The sequence below is a fragment of the Cololabis saira genome, chromosome 3, assembly GCF_033807715.1.
Source record: "Cololabis saira isolate AMF1-May2022 chromosome 3, fColSai1.1, whole genome shotgun sequence".
Lineage (NCBI taxonomy): Eukaryota > Metazoa > Chordata > Actinopteri > Beloniformes > Belonidae > Cololabis > Cololabis saira.
The window spans coordinates 22,508,194-22,525,256 of NC_084589.1; the positions used below are offsets into that span (position 1 = coordinate 22,508,194).

Sequence of the window (17,063 nt, forward strand, 5' to 3'; positions counted from 1 at the left end):
ATATTAATTTTTTCTGACAAATTAAAGTTGAATCTGAATGTGTTTCAAAAAATAAACCTCCAACTTAAAATTATTGCTTTTTAAAATACATCTATAATTGTCATTCCATAGTGTGCAGGTATAGTTTCAACATAAGAGTCACAAAAGGAGCATTACCTCACCATCTTTCTTGAATTTAAAGTAGAAGAACTTAACCGGATACAAATTACACAAAATCTAAAGATAAATGTCTTTAACCTGTTTTCTCTGAGAGGGATAGTAAGTTGTTTGTTTTGGAAAATGTATTTTTTTAATCACATGAATAGTCCAAAAGTGTACTGCAGGTGAAGGAGAATTCATTACACAGACTAGAAAAGATATATATTTTCAGGGATGAGGTATTTAAAAGTCGGGCTGGCCTCCACCAGCTGCTGCTTCTGCTCTGCACGTTTAAATGCAAACCAGAAGCTTCAGAGAATATCTGAATTACTTCCAGAGCAAGTGGGATTTCAGAAAACAACAAGGTCATCTGCCAGCTGGCAAAGCATTACTGCAAAGATCCTCTTTATCTAGGATTGATTACTGCTTGATGTAACATAGGGAAATTCCTTTTCACAGAGGAATGGTCTTCCCCAATACAACGTGCCATGAATATACTTAACTAAGAACTTGAGCTGGTATTTATCAGGAAAATGTGGATTAAATTGGTAGTACATTAGGAAACGTAAGTAGCCATAAAAAGGTTTTTTGAATAGTGTCAAGTAAGCTTCAGTTTTCTGGGTTAGAGTTGTATTCATATATATTGTAATAATGACAATAATCTTGTTAAATTCAATAGTTTGAGACATATTGTAGATGTTTATGGTAAATCTTAAATTTAAAGTGTGCAATTGTTTCTGTGCTCAGCATTTTCAATCACCTGACAAGCAAAGTCACAAGTTCAGCCACCAACTCTCATCCCTTAAATCAGTGGTTCCCAAACTGGGGGGCACGCCCCTAGGGGGGGCGCGGCGCTATTGCAGGGGGGGCGCGGCGAGGTTGGAAGGTAGATTAATTTAAAGATTTTTTATTTCTTTAAGATTTTGCCTTCAATACATATGTGCAGTGAGAGAGAGACAGGAAATAGGGGGAAGAGAGAAGGGGAATGACATGGAGTAATGGTCTGGCCGGCGGGAATCTTCAACTACCCGGTGCTACTGGAAGGTAGATGCATGTGGTAATCTCTCACCTGCAACCCCGGTTTGAGAGGATCTGTAACATAAACAAGCCCACCCCACTCACTGAAAAGGTGTGGGGATTAAAGCTGACATTTTTGCAGAGCAATTGTTGAAATTTTGATTATTTGTTTAGCTGTTGCTGCTGTTTTTTGTCCTCAGGGAGCTGGTTATTTTTGGAAAAAAATATGTTGAAAGGAATGCATACTATTGTACAGTAAAAAGGAAAAAAAAGAAATGTGTTGCACACATGAAGCAAGCCCACTCACATCACTGAAAAGATGTGGGGATTAAAGGTGTAATGTTTGTAGAGCAAATGTTCAGATTTTGGCTCCTGTTTGTATTGTTGTTGTTTCAATCTCTGGGAGCTGGTCGGGTTGAAAATCTATTTTTACAGAGATGGACAGTTTTTTCGCACATATGTTCAATATATGAAATAAATTGCAGTCGCATTTGAATGCAAAAGATGTGTGTGTCTGTGTTGGGGTCGGGGGGGGGGGCTCGAAAATTCTGTTACGTACATAACGGGGGCCTGGCAAAAAAAGTTTGGGAACCACTGCCTTAAATGATGACACTTGATGAACATGTGGCTTCCTCCAGTTTAGAAAAAGCACTTAATATTGGTGAAGCACTTTTACAATGAGTGAGGGAATATTTATATTTGTCATCGGTCAACAAAAGTGTATTTTCCCACCCTTTTCTTCCTCTCTCCTGGTAGCTTGAACTGCTGGTTGCAGTTTCTTCCAAAATTTTCTGGCAATTTTGCTGAAGCCTTCAGTAAAACGTAGACCATCGTTATGGGGTTATTTATGGGGTTTGGAAGCAGCTGTAAGAAAGACACCACTTTTAATTTTAAATCTTAAGAGTTACTTCCTGGTTGAATTAAAATGAATAAATATATATATACTTTTAAAAAAGACTACCATAGTCCTCAACAGCATCAGCACGTTTCCTTTTAAGAGCTTTTATTGTGAAAAGGGCCAAGAAATCTGGGCTCTGACTTTCTGCCCTCAAACCGCTGGCTCTTAATGCTTTACTGCATGACTTTTTTTTTTTCTTTACTTTTTTTCCTGATTTTAAATGTGACCTATTTTACCCTAACTTCGCAAACATCATCCAGGACAATATTCTTTTAAGTCATCCAGCCACTCTGTCTTCGGAGACTGTCCCCCTGCCTTACAGCATTCTTTACACTTCTGTTCAACTGGTAAAAAACAAAACAAAACAAAAACTGTTTAATAATTTATTCCTGTTCCGGGAATTTGACCTAAGCTGCAGTTAAGCAGGTTGTATAACTAAAATTAAAAATACCAGAAGGGTGCAGCTTAATTATTTATAACCAGAGGGGTAAGGCAACTCTGTGTGGTAATACCATGTCTGACCACACGTGGGCAGCATATCACAAGAAACGTAATGTGTCAGTCTGCCTTAGTAAAAGAAAATAGTATTACTAGTCGTGGCGGACCATCCCTACTCATCAGCGTAGTATTTTCAGTGGCTCTTTTGTCAACAGAGCACATCTGTACGCCCCACGTGAGCAGGAGTAATATTGATCCGTAGAGGGACGTTAACCATTTATAGGGCAATCACTAAAGTATTTGGAATTTTAAAACTTCACCTCTAGAGGGCTATTAGAGAATATTAAAGAACCTTCTCATAGTTGATAACTTTTGTGTTTGTTTATCTGTTCTGTAAAAAGTTCAAATCCAAAAAAAGATGACTTGATCTCTCATTGTGGACTGCACTGTGTGCAGGTATAAATCTGCTGCAGGTGTATAGAAGGGCAGGGAGAAGACGCGCAGAGGCTTTAACAGTCACTGCAACATTTATCCTGTCACCTGACTGGCATTTTAATGTGAAAACCATGACTCCACATTATTGTCTGGCCCTTAGTTGCATTTCTACACGTTGCTACAAACCTATAAACTCATACAAAACATTTCTGTTAGATGTAAATATTAAATATATCCAGTATGGTTTCCTTTAACCTCATCTGTTAAGGACTCTTATTGTAGTTACTTGATATGGTCATTTACAAGACCAATAATCTCACATTTATTTATAAATCTTGACAAATTCCTTGTGGCATTCTCCTACAGACAATGTGGCACGTAATATTGTGTTATGTTTCACTTATACTTAACTTACTGCTAATTTAATCTGTATAAGATTTTTTTTTTTTTTTTTTTTTTTTTTTTCATTTTTCTAATATTAGTAGTGACACTTGTCAGTGGATTGGGACAAACATGTGGAATTATGTTTTATTCTTTGGAGGTATAACTGTTATACTATAACATAGAGCTCAATGACTTTGGATATTTGATGTATTTCTTCAGCCACGAGTTTACATCATGAGGTGTTTACTTTATAATACTTTATAATTAGATGTGTTACATCTAATACATGAATTTCTGAGACCTCTGCACCAACCCATAAAACTGAATGAATGAATAAAGAAATAATTCAATACATAAATAAATAAAATTACTCAATGTATTCATAATGATACATATATTATTTAGAAACTTTTCAAGACAAAATTCAGGTGTTTTTAATTTCAAAATACACTGCGGTCAAGAGTTTGGACACACTTTTTCATTCAAGTGGATGGGAAGTAAATTGAATCTGGTGAATAAAATCATCATGTAAATGAACTGACTGACATTTAAAATGAAGGCCGAATTTTTGTTCACCAACATTGATGCAACATCCACCTTGTGATTTCAGTTTGGTTGTGAATGCTGAATGCTTATGCAAGACATCAACATTTAGTATTACTGCCTGATAATATTTAACTGCTGCAGCACTTAAGTGTTCATGTTTGGAACGATTTCATCTGGGATATGTGCATGAGAAGATTTTATAAATAATTTCATCCAATTGCAGGTCCTGACTATTGTAAGTTACCATGGTGATCCAGCCAGGTACCTTTGTGTCTCTGGAAATCCTGGCTTCATATCCAGTCCAGGTCTTCCTCATCAATTCGACAGACAAGATTAATTTGTTTCTCACAATGATGCAAAAATATTTCATGATTTTGTAAGCTTGGATGATGAAATGCTTCCTGACCCCCATACATTTTAACATTTGGCATCTCTGCAGCCTTTTAAGAATTCATTATTATGACAAGAACTGTCAATGTAGCTGCTGTTTACATGTTTGTTTATTTGATGCATTGGTTTTTGAAGACATGACAAGTTCACCCCTTAGAGACTATGAATGACAAATTCCTGAACATTTATTTATTGATTTTCAGTCCCCTACATATTAATATATTTCTGTAGACACAAATGCATTTGAGTGGAAACTTTCAGGCCTGAAGGTTATAATGAAAGCCTCTGCTAGGGTGCAAAGTCTGTTATTAAATATTGCAAACTCAAACTACTGCATGAAAAATTTCAGTCATTTAAGTAGGGTACGGATTTCTTCCAGAGGCATGTCAGCTGCTAAATACTAATTAATATTACTTGTAAGACATAATAAGTTCTGAGTTTACCGCAACCCTGAAATGGGGCGAGCGGCAAGAAGGATGGATGAACAGCCACGCTTTTGAAGTGACTGAAAGCAGAGGACACACCAAGGAAAGGATGAAATTGCTCTTTTTTTGTTGCCATGGGTTGGCTTCTCTCCCCAGCAGTGTCACGTTCTAAGCAGTCTTGACTAACTCAAGAAATGTCCATCTTTCTTTATGCTGAGCATAAGACAACGGGACCAGAGCAATGTCACAATTTCAAAGGGTGAAAAAGATATATTCATATCAACTTTCATTAAAATATCAGTGTATCATATTAGATATGGTTTGTGAGCTTTTATTTTGAAAAAAAATGAGTACACTTAATAAATACATTATCTTTGCTAGATGCACTATGAGTTTTAATTTGCCATGCATGCAAGGCATTGCTAAGAATTGTTACATAAAAAAAAAAAACAGAAAAAAGAGAGGACGTAAATAAATATTTGTTACAGCATATATCCTCATGAGGGCGCAGTAAACCTGAGTCAAACTAGCAAGCATCACGCAGCCAGTCTAATAATTTTGAAAGTCAGAGGGAGGATTCCTGCGTCATGAGATGAGGTTATAATGTTGATGTGGCTTTAATGCATGGTAAACACTTTCAATACCTTTTATGTCTGCATTTCTGTCCTATTATTGTGAATGCAAATCCAGAAAGGTTTCAGTTTGAATGAATGTTACTGCAACACTCTTGACAACCCAGTTTTGTGCTTATTGATTTTTTTACACCCTCAAACAGAAGTCAAATTTGTTGTCTTTCTGTCCTAGGAGCTCTATGTATGCAGTGATACTCTTAACCCACGAGGCGTACATATGCCGGGAAGAGTTAGGGTTGTGAGGCGTGGCTCAAATGTGGGAGATGTACAGGTAGGTGTTGTTGATGCTCCAGTCAGGGGGGAAGTCCTGCAGCGCGTGGCCCTTGATGTGCCTTTGCATGGCAACCAGGCTGCTGCAGAACTCCAGGCACACGGTGCACTGGTACGGTGCTGCCCCGCCGTGTGTCCGCAGGTGCTTGATCATGGCTGAGTAGTCCCGTGAACGCTGACCACAGAGACGGCACTCAAATGGTTTCTCTCCTTGAACCATGGAGAGAACACAGGAAGGAAGACATTGAAGATTAGATTAGAGATGGTCACACATTGTTACTGCTCTTCCTAGTTCCAGAGATGAATCGCTTAAGTGAGTAAAATCAGTTAAACCTCTTTTGCAAATCATCTGGACTTGCATAACTTACATAACACCGACTGAAGGTAAAAGAGCACAAAACTGAATAAAAACTGTCATTCTCTTGAAAATCCACATATATACAGTAGTATGTGTGTCAGTGCATAATGTTGAACAAGTCACATATTTGCACTCAACTTTAGTAATTTAAAACAGACCCTTCTGAACTGTATATAAATTAAAAGTCATGTAACATGCAATGACAGCTAGAATTATGAAATATGTTTGCATTGGTCCATTAGATTATTTTTAAACTATTACCACGTCATTTTCAGATGATAAAGTTTGCGAGGGCTCGCTTTTTTGGAAACATTCAATTGCGTCATTGCACAGGAATAATGTCCCTTTTAAAGCAAACACCATCTTCGCCGTTGATCTATAGATTTTCCACTTCAGGCAAGTTTCATGTCTGACAGTTTCAATTTTCTGTTCTGATGAACCTCATGGTATTACAATGAGTGGAAAACAGGGCTGCCTAGAAGATCGGCGAAAAGCTACAACTGTCTGCTTTTGGAAGACGTTAACAGGTTTGAAAGCAAAAAATACTTCATGTCCTAACGCGTACAGAAATGCTGGAGCAGCCTTTTAACAAAAATGAAAGATATTCATGCATCCTCATAAGAACCGACGGGTTTCCACTCTTGTCTGTAGCTTACTATGACAAGAAACTTTAAAACATAAATCCCACATTGGCCTTTTGCAGTTACAGTGGAATGCTGCATCCAGTTTACACTTAGAAATTTCAACAAAAGTCCACCAAAGACAGAGTTCATATACAGTCCTACCGGTGTGAACGCGATGGTGTGTATCCAGCTGATGTTTCAGACTGAACTTCTTGGGACAGTGTTTGCACTGGTAGGGCTTTTCTCTGCTGTCCTCCCTGGTCTCCTTTTCACACTCGGCAGCTTCTGCTTTTCCACAAAACCGACATCCTGCACAGCTTTTACCTGTGAAACACAACAAAGCGAGGAACAAAGAGTGCAGGTGTGAGGCTTTTGGTCAGCAGAGGGGCCTGGCTCTTCACAGAAAAATAAACGCAACAAGATACACAGTTATAAATGAGAATCTATGCTTATTGGAGTAAATAAATATTTAAGAGGAGTAAAATGTACAGGCTGCCTGAGTAATAAGTGACCCAAATCTTTTCGGAGCAGATATGAAGTGATTATTCAATTAATGGGTTAACAGAAAATTAATTTCCACGTGATTTGATAGAAAATATTAGTTTCTGGTTGATAATGAGTTGATTTTATAATCCAACACAGTCGACAGGAGCAGTGACAAAGAATGCTCCTTGACCTCTTGGAACAAAAGGTTTTAGAAAAAGTACTGCAAAAAAAAAAAAGAGACTAAAAAAAGGTACACTGTTACATTTTGAATTCAGAAGTAGCAAATGTCTACTTTTGTTTAGCATGCTGTCGCTTGACAATAGAATCTGAGTGTGTACTTTCCTGGCAGTCTGCACATACATCTAAAAATTACAGAGGTGTGATTTTGAGGTTAGGTACAAACTGTGAAGCTTTTCACAAGTTAACTTTTTTTTTTTGGTTTGTTTAGGGCCTCTTCAAAAAAAGCATGGCCCTCGTAGTCTATAGACAGGATGCTGAAATATAATGGGGGTGCACTGTAGTGAGGGGAAAAAAAGGAGCGAATAAACCACAACAAGTGAGCGCTTACCACTCTAAACACAACCTCCTGAGATCTGCTCTCATTGGTGCGTTTCCTGTCCAATGCATCACTTAACGCCTCACTTTAATATAGCCATTATTTTCTAACACTGACTTTTCCTAACTTTGAGAAACTCTGGCTTTGGTTATTTTCTTTGGTTACAAATAACAATTACCAGTTATTTATTGAGGTTGTAATTGCATTAGGACTCAATTGATGAATAAACTTTTATCACAGCTGTTGAAGATGAAACAAATATTTCACTGAGCAAAGACACTTAACATCAGATAAAGCGTTTATCAGCTTCAATGTACACGTACACATGCATGTACTCACGTAAATTCACACTTGCTCATTTTTGTGTCGTATCAGAAAAAGGTATCTTAGCATATCAGTGTAAGACTTTTCTGGCACGGGAAAAACCGCCGTTTTTCTGCAGTACATACTGTACTGCATGTATCTAGCTGTATCTAGTAACCACACTACTGCTCCTGTTGCACCATGCTTTCAAAACCACAACTCTCTTTATCACTTTCCATTGCGTATCTATGTAGCTGAAGGCTGCCGAGGTTAGGGGTCATAACAAGAAACCTCTTTATCTTGTTAAATCGATCCATTCTATACAAGATAATTAATCCTTACCGCTTCCATCTAACTGTGCAGTGAAACAGTTTGTTTAGTATGCTCTAATAATTATAAAAAAAGAGTGTGTTTTATGCTTGTTATGCTCATTACCGAGCTGTGTGGAGGCTGACTCCTGCAGCACTGGATCATCGAGAAGTCTCGTACTGCAGCGCTGGCAGTCTTCACTGCTTTCTTTTCTGACTTTGGACACTCCAGAGTAACTGTGAGAAGCACATTTTTTTATAAAGCAGAGTTTGCAAAATTGAGGTATTTTAACGAATAATGGAATAAAAAGCAAAAATGCTTTGTTAAGCACAATTTAAGCATACATTTTTGTGCTGAAGGCATACATCTTTGCAAAAAAAGAGAAACAAATGAGACAACAAAACGCTTTTAAAGGTTTCCACAGAAAATTGCATTTTGCATAGGAAATCAAAGCATTATGTATTATCATATATCACATCCTGAAACACCCTTTCCTTCCTCTCTGATCCCAACCACAAGATATTTATATCATTCGTTTTGGGGTGAAGCTGCAACTAACTTTCACAAACAAAAAGTTATAGGAAGCATGGTAATCAGGGATACTAAAGAAAAGCTTTTTCACCCACAGAAGCACATTCATGTTTTTAACAATTCCTTTGTGGTGTAGACATGCCCAGTCGAAACAATGTTTCAGTGGGTGGAAAGTCTTCAGTTTTGCAAAGGAGGGGAGAAATTTAGGGGGCCCCCCTTTACTCAGTTTACTTTGTAGAAGACTTGAAAGAATCGGGTACCTTGCGTAAAAATACAGTCAAGCGTAACTAGTGAGTGCAACCAAACACAAGTCTGAGTAGGATTCCTTACAAATCCATAAAAAGTGAAATTTGGATGTAGTTATTGATTGCAGAAATATAACTCTTCTGTGCTGTTGAAACTCTGAATATGGTTTCTCAGTAAAGACCCTGACAAACTTGGACCGGCAGGGAAGGGTTAACAGATGAAACTGATCTAGTTGGAAAGTGCAGGAGGCTTGATCGCACACATCAACCCCAACCAGAAGTGAGTCAGGTGTGGTGGCTGTCGCAAAGGAACAACTGAGCAAATTAGGGGGTTCTTAATGACTCTGTTAGAGGAAAAACATGGAGACGATGAGTGAAAATAAAGAAAATGGAACTTTCCACAATCATGTCAGAGTTCTGACCTACCTTGGGTCACCAGCTTGATCGTTCCCGCTATATTTTTTCCTTTTTAGCAGGCTGTGTCTGATCATGCGTGTGCCTCCAGCGTAAAGGTTTTGTGTAAAACAGGGATGGAAGTTTGAGTAGCCCAATACAGAGCTAGGAAGTGGATTTTGAAAGTGGGAACTCAGTAGGGGTAACACATGTGGACTGGAGAGGGAGAATGGGTACACTGCAGAGGACTGGTTTGGGGACTGAAGGGGATGAGCTGCCATGAAGTTTGAATAGTTTTCTGCTATGCGCCTCAATGTGTTCAGGTGCCCTTCAGAGTTCCACATGTTTGCAGGGAAATTCCAGGGAGAAGGTGAAGATGAACTGCTGGCGGTCGGCTTTGTTATCACAGTTTCTCTATTGCATAATGTTGCTGAGATCGGGGACAATCTTGACTTCTTTTTTATAGATTTTGGATTACTGTGGCTATTAGGAGGATCAGCAGGAGAAAAGGGCTCAATGTTAATGCTAACACCTGCTTTCTCAGGTGGGGAAGATCTCTCTGGTACTTTGTCTTCATGAACTGGACTTCCTTTTGCCTTTTGGTCTTTCTCTTTTCCGCTTTCCTCTCCCTCTTTGAATTTATTAGTGTCTCCAGGTTTGCCTTCCTCTCTGGCTCCGAGCACGTCCAGCTGTTTGCGACACTGATCCTCCAGCGGCTGCATCTCCAGCAGCTGTGCAGCTCTCAGCAGCAGCTGCAGATCCTCCACTCGGACCTCCAGAGCTTGAGTGTATGTGAAGTCCAGAACTTGCTGGAAGGTGTGGGGTGAGCAGTACTCTAAAGTACAGTGGACGGGACTGTCCGTGCCTCCTCGGGCCAGCCACTGCGCTAAAGTACTGCTAGCACAGGCGAGGACGAGCCGGTGAGCTCTGAAAGTTTGACTCTGTACCGAGATGATGGCATCACAGAGAGAACCTGAACGTCGCATGGCATCCGCCTGCTGCAGGAAGTGGAAGTATTGGGTGTTGTTGATTCGAATCATTTCTGCTGTTTTTAGAAATAATTGTTGACGGCCTGAGAAGAGAAAGCCACAATGCAAAATATTACCAGATTGGCGCCCACACCATATTTAGAGTAATTCCTCTTTGGTTGTTATATGACATTTTTGAAGAAGGAAAATCACTTGCAAATACAAGATTAAAACCCATGGCTTCTCCCAACAACACACACAAACACGAACACACACACTCTTTCTATGACACACACAAACACACCCTTTCAATGTAGCATTAACTGTAGTGAGACTCGATGGAGCAGCTTTTCCCCATGGGGACTTATTATATATTATGAAGCAGTTGGTTTGATTGCAAGTTGTAATTTTCAGCCATTTTGATAAACTTGAAGTTGTTTTTTTTTTGTCTGTTTTGTTGTTGTTTTTTCTTTTCTTTTTTTTTTGTACTTCAGTCTCTTTGTGATATTCTGAGCATGATATTCTACAAGAACGTTTTTCCCTCAATCACAGCTGTGTCTATTATCGTCTTTAAACTTCAGGCTGATGAGTGGAAAGCTGTGTGACAGCTTTGATATTCGCAAAGCACAAACATTCTAAAGCCACAAAGCCCTAACAGTATATGAAACCATGACTAATGACTGTACACACAAGAAAACTGACTAAAGTTTGAATGTCAACAATAATAAGACTGTAACTGGAACCATTAAACATTAAATGCAAAACTGTGCAGGCGTGGAATATGTAAATATTTAAGATTGATACAGAACTATTTGGAATTTTACATCTAAAATTGAGAATACTTGGATGAAAATGCTGCGACTATGTGTTGAAACTACCGGATGCCAGAGACGGTGTCATTTTCACACAGTCTAAAGCGCATAATGAATTTCTTTTGATTATACAGTATGCGGTAAATCTCAAGCAAGGTCAAGTACTATTAGTGATAAAAGTGTATGTATACATGTATATATATATATATATATATATATATATATATATATATATATATATATATATATATATATACATATATATATACTTGATCGTGCAATCCTGCAAATCAAGCATGCATCCATTTACCAAAGCGCGTCGTCCTCATCCATGTACACACAGCAGCACTGTAGGCCATTTCATCACAGCAGCATTTACGGCTTTCATCAAATTCGTCAAAGCTGGACAAAAAAAATAATCTGCTGCACTATAACACTATTATAGCAATATATATATATATATATATATATATATATATATATATATATATATATATATATATATATATTTGAGAATAAAAAACGTTTCTATATCCTCTACATTTTTGCATTTTGCATTTTGTATGGATGTCAGTTAATGTCGATTTACTTAAAAAGTTGATGAAATGATTAAAAATAATAATAATATTGATATTAATGTTGTCAGTAGCTATACAGTAATAGCGTTGCTGTAATGACTTACTTTATCACATTGATTTATACAGACTTTTGGCATTTGTTTTGTGAGAATTACTTTAAAGAAATGTGGTGCCATATTATTTATTTATCATTCATCATTCAATCATTTAAGGAGCGTTACTTTTCATTTTATTCACATTTTTGAATTCTTGCCGTCTTTCTTCAACAACCGCTAGTGAATTTACGTTTAATCTGTTTATTTAATTTTATTTTAACTACTCATTTAAAGTAATGCAAAAAGAAACATTCTGCAGCATTCTGCTGAAGTTCGTCAAATCAAAAAAACGGTTTTGGTTTTATATTTTGTCGCATTAGGTTTTTGGGACTTTTTAAACCTGTCCAAATCTTTAAGTGCAGTTCATTTTGCAATAAGCCAGTTTGCGCAATCCTCTACCTCTGCCTCAGCTACTGTTCAAATCAACGGGGAAAATTTGCAGCGTTGTGACACAGTAAGCCGGTGTTTGAGCTCCATCCAGCCACAGTGCAGTAGAGTCTAAATGCTTACACAGGGGAAAACCATGCATGCATATGTCAGATTTACACATCCTTTAACAGGACATGAACTTACACTCAGCCTCCTCACAGTTCACGTGTAGAGGACTGAAGTCACAGGCAAGAAGTCTAATTTGAGACACTCCGTGGGCTACAGATGTGTGCAACAGCCCAATGCTAGGTTGTATTTACTGTAGGTCACAGAAAAAAGTGCTAAAAAGATAAAAGATAGTGATGTTAGAGTGTATCTGCTTGTGGTTTCAAGTCTGAGATGATAAAGAAGCAACGAGGTGCATGAATGAGACACTTACCGGGTGTTTAGTGAATATTCTGGCAGGAGAGCGATGAGCGTCTTTGCATCATGACTGTCAAGTGGCAAGTAGAGCGACATGTCTGTTGGGGCACAGGTTAGGCTGTGGGGCAAGGTGGTTTCCTCTTTTGTCTTTACAGTCCCTCCTCTTCAAGCCTCTCATTGGTGCATTGATTACAGTCTTCAGTGACTTACTTTCTATAATAAAGGATGGGGACTGAACCAATGTTTTATTATAAGTTATTTTCCTCATTTTATTTAGTGCATTAGTAGAGGTTTTCTTACATAATCAGTGCCTCATTTTTGCATGCTGAACACAAGTTGAAAAAAAAAAAAGATCAAAACCAAACAGCATTTTCTGAAAGAAATAAAAGTGCGATTGAGCTATAAGGACAAAAATGATTACGGTGGTTGGGTATGTGCGTGCCTGTCTGATGTCGTGTGCCTGTGCACACTGTAAGTGATTTCCTTTCTTTCAGCATCATTTGGTGGTCACTACATTAATAGACTGCTGTTCTGGTGCAAACACCACTTCAGGGACCCTTATCTGAGACAGGAAGCAAACTGAACAACAGGGCACTGATCTGCAGAGCTACAGGCTTCACTAAAACCTGAACGCTTGAACTAGAGATCATGTGCTTTGTCCTCTTCTCAGATATGTTAAAGGTTTGTGTGACAGACGGTGGAAATAGCTCAACTGGAAAGAACTGGTCAATTTATCACACCTTGCTGGTTGGTTTCCTTTGTAATAGTTTAAAGCTAAAGCTGGCTAAAGATCAGTGCAGATGCAAATATATGAATGTTTGACCCACCTTAACTTCCCCCGCACACATTGTCAGCCCTGCACAGCTTCAGATGCAGCAGCTCAAGACTTAAAGTTGATAGGCAGGCAGCTTTACTCCAACACTAACCAGGACAGACGTCTTTGTCTTTTTAAGAACTGTTGTCCCAGAAAAATAAACAAGTGGTGGACGGTCTTTGGAGGTCCATGAGAAAGTAAAGTAAAACACCAAAAGAAATCCTAACCAGAATTAAGAAAGCTTTTAGCACACTCGGACATGTTACAGAAAAAGCAAATGCTGCTAGCAAAATGAAACGAAAACTGTACACAAAACACAACCAGTCAAAAGTGTTCTCAGCAGCTTCCACGTCAACAGTCGGGATGACAGCAGATGCAGTGCAGTTCAAGAGCAGATAGTAGAATTAGTGATGGGTCAAAACCTCTGCGATAGAGAAGGATTGAGGCATCTGCAACACTGGATGATTAAAGTCCTTTCAAATGACAGCTGGCATTAAAGCAGCAGAGGAGAAATAAAAAGGAAGTAGAAAATTATAGGAATTGTTCCTAAAGTTATCATTATTAATCCTTCTGATTTTTACTTTTCTGCATAATGTATAGCGTGACATTCAATGATAACACAACGTATGATGTCACGTGTGCAATTAGTTACAGCCATAAAATGGTTATAGTATCAGTTTGATCTAAAAATTATATTCTTGTTAATATCTGTTGTTTTATTTCAACCACTCTTGATTTTAAAAAAGCAAATGTAAGTGAAGTGTATACATAATTATTAATGTATATACAATTTTCCGCGTGTTTAGAAAGCTGTATGGCTCTCAAGTAAGCAGGAAATATCAAGAGATTTTCAGATAGGTTTGAGGCTTTAGTGGTCCAGGCGCAAAAAACAAATTTGGGTTCGGGTATTTCCATTCCCTAAATGGGCAGCCGTGCTTGCTTTGTTTTTTTTGTTTTTTTTTACTTCGACTCTAGTGTTTTGTAGTTAAAAACAAAACAAAAAAAGTTATGTAACGCAACCTAACCCCTATGATAATGAGGAAGAGGAATAGTTCACATTTTAAAAACATCTTCATGTAGCCATGATAGCTGCAGCATCCTCCATTAAAGAAGGGCCACCTTTTATTTGGTGCAGGATTAGTTTCTCTAAACATTTTCTTTTTGACATTTTTACAGTGATACAGGGGTGAGCATGATCTGAGCAGGTCTGTAGTTATTCTAGTCCTCGGAGGCAGCCTCTTTGGGGGCTGGGATGAAAGGGAAGATGAAACAGTGGCTCGAGCCAGGAAGATCCTTTTAAAGACCCGGGCGAGTTGGACTACCTTACTGTGAACTCCATCTGGCCCTGCCACAGTTTTTGGGTTGACAGACCTCAGCACACTCTTCTAGTACAAGTAGAGGTGTATTAGCTTTGAGAAGAGGCACATGAGGAGAGGTAAATGGCACATTAGCCACAAAACGGACAAGGTAGCAGTTAAGCTCCTCGGCCAGTGCCCCATCAGTCACCTCTGTACCATTTATCCTCCCTTTGTAGTTTGTTTTTCTTTTGTAAAAGCATTAGTGTGTAACTGTGCAGCAACAACTGAGAATGTTGTCCATTCTGCCGTGTGTTCTAGTATTTCCTGCATTTTGCGGTTGTTTTCAAGACGTTTCCAAAAAAATGTGTTTCTGGTTATCAGTAAACATGGATCAATGGCTGCAGTTCTCTTTTTCTGAGCCAGCAAAGGAGTGAGTGTAAATGTTTTACACCGTATTTGACTGTGAGGTCTAGTAAGGTTTAATACATCACCGGATTTGCAGATAGACAAGAGCTGAAAGTTGGTGCTGGTCCAATTCCTGTGAGTAGTAAAGTAGGTAAGTAGTGAATAAAGTGTGTGTTTTGTGTTGGCAATAGTGTGCATTTTACTGAAGTCTTGCACAAACTTTAATGCTCACTCTCAGACTGTCAATGTATTTTATGGAAAAAAAGCATTCAATCTCATTGACTGCTACTCCAAGGCAGATTTGAGTGTTAGCAACAACTGAGTAAAAAGTGGTTTGGTTACAGTTTTCCATCCTATGTTGACAAAGACTGAATGTCTTCCCTGCAGAGAATGGGACCAAGTGCTGCCATTGTTGGCAAATCTTGACATATCTGGAGAAGAAACTCAGTATCACAACCACAGAAGGATTTTCTGGTGGAATAAGTCCTGCATCCCCGTGTGATAAAATATAACAAAAATAACGCCTCACACCAAGGGAACCTATAGAGGTTATTGAGTAGGAGATTATAAAAGTCATCATAATGATCATCATAGTTGGAATCCATAACCAGCGACTACGCAAAGCTAGGCTAGTGGATGTGGGTTTATGAGAAGTGGATTTTGGATCCACAGAGTAGAGGACGGTATCAAATTCCCTCTTATAAAATTCTGGGGTTTACGTTAAAAAAAGCTAATCCCAAATCCTCATCAAGAAACTGTTTTAATACTGTACAAATAAAATGCTTCCATACTAATATTTGCAATTGTTTTAGTTAAACTTTAACCATTTCAAATTTAATATTTATGCTTACTGACTGGCCTTTTTTTTGTTTACTGGGTTTTGTATGCTCATGTTATCGTCGCCTGCTGATCAGTAAGACAAGACTAGAGATCTGCAATTTTGATTCTGATTACCGAGTTTTCAGTGACCTGCCAATGCTGATTTTTGCTGGCTCTAATGTTTCGGGAAAAACTGTAATTATCCAACTTTTTTAATACTCAAAGCTCCACCATTTTTTTATTTATTATATATATTTTTTTGCATCATGGTTTTTATTATTGTGCATATATTATATGCTTTTTGTATAATAATAAAAATAGTAATAAAAGTAATATTTATAATATTTATATAGTTATTTACGACTATGTATAACCTTTTTATTATTATAGAAACAGTAGGTTATAAACTTTGAGTTTATAAATTGCTTACGCTCAATAACTGGCCAGAGTGAACTGTAACTTCCTTTCAGAACCTTCTCTGAAGCACCTCCAGCTGTGAGATTTTAGTGATATATAGTCAGAAACAATTGAAAATGATCAACACCACTTCAGGTGATTTAATTTAAAGCATTAAATGTATTTATATTATGGGGGCAAAGCCTTTTGATTGGTTGTCTGCTTAGCCAATGGCTAGCCATCATCACTTTCTGGTCAGTCATCATCATGCGTCACCTAAATACAGCGGTCATCTCTGATTTCACCACCAAAACAATATTTCCGGTGTAAATGTCGCCAGCAGCTCCTCCATCGTGGATGGGCTGACGGAGCTGGTGGCCATGGCTAATATTGACATAAGGTGGGTGCGTTCAAGTCGACTTCCTGTGTCTGTTTGCACATTTAAAACATGTTGTCACGCATTACGAGAAAAAAGAGACGTGAAAACTGCTCTTCAGAAAACCTATGACGTGATTTTGTGGATCATCGGTCCAATAACATACATCTATGATCAGTATGTTAGGATTTTATGAAATTATCGAAGCCCAAAACTGTCTGGGCTCTCTCTTCAAAGTAGGCTAATCTCATTCTGATTAAGAGCCAAGCGTAGACAAAAATTAGATTAGAAGTTAAATACAAATACACATCGTTGGAGAGGAGACGGGGAAAA

General features: G+C 38.1%; 1 protein-coding gene across 2 annotated transcripts; it reads right to left on the bottom strand.

Annotated features, from left to right (window-relative positions):
- Nucleotides 1–4,246: 4,246 nt before the first annotated feature.
- On the bottom strand, nt 4,247–12,728 carry zbtb32 (zinc finger and BTB domain containing 32). Of its 2 annotated transcripts, XM_061716571.1 has the most exons (6): nt 12,639–12,728; nt 12,404–12,540; nt 9,411–10,449; nt 8,335–8,444; nt 6,717–6,878; nt 4,247–5,783 (listed from the first exon to the last, which is right to left on the bottom strand). In XM_061716571.1, the coding sequence occupies exons 3-6, from the start codon at nt 10,415–10,417 to the stop codon at nt 5,554–5,556; spliced, it is 1,509 nt and encodes a 502-aa protein (XP_061572555.1). In that variant the 5' UTR covers nt 10,418–10,449; nt 12,404–12,540; nt 12,639–12,728; the 3' UTR covers nt 4,247–5,553. The 2 variants fall into 2 exon arrangements, with proteins under 2 accessions (XP_061572555.1, XP_061572556.1); XM_061716572.1 differs by lacking the exon at nt 12,404–12,540 and having other exon boundaries at nt 12,639–12,695.
- Nucleotides 12,729–17,063: the final 4,335 nt, after the last annotated feature.

What these genes read in the sequence shown, in the direction of transcription:
- zbtb32 (XM_061716571.1), bottom strand. Translation starts at nt 10,417, where the DNA reads ATGATTCGAATCAACAACACCCAATACTTCCACTTCCTGCAGCAGGCG. An exon ending in GATCAAGCTGGTGACCCAAG is followed by an intron (nt 8,445 to 9,410) that starts GTAGGTCAGAAC and finishes TGCTTCTCACAG; the next exon opens with TTACTCTGGAGTGTCCAAAG. An exon ending in GTCAGCCTCCACACAGCTCG is followed by an intron (nt 6,879 to 8,334) that starts GTAATGAGCATA and finishes TGTGTTTCACAG; the next exon opens with GTAAAAGCTGTGCAGGATGT.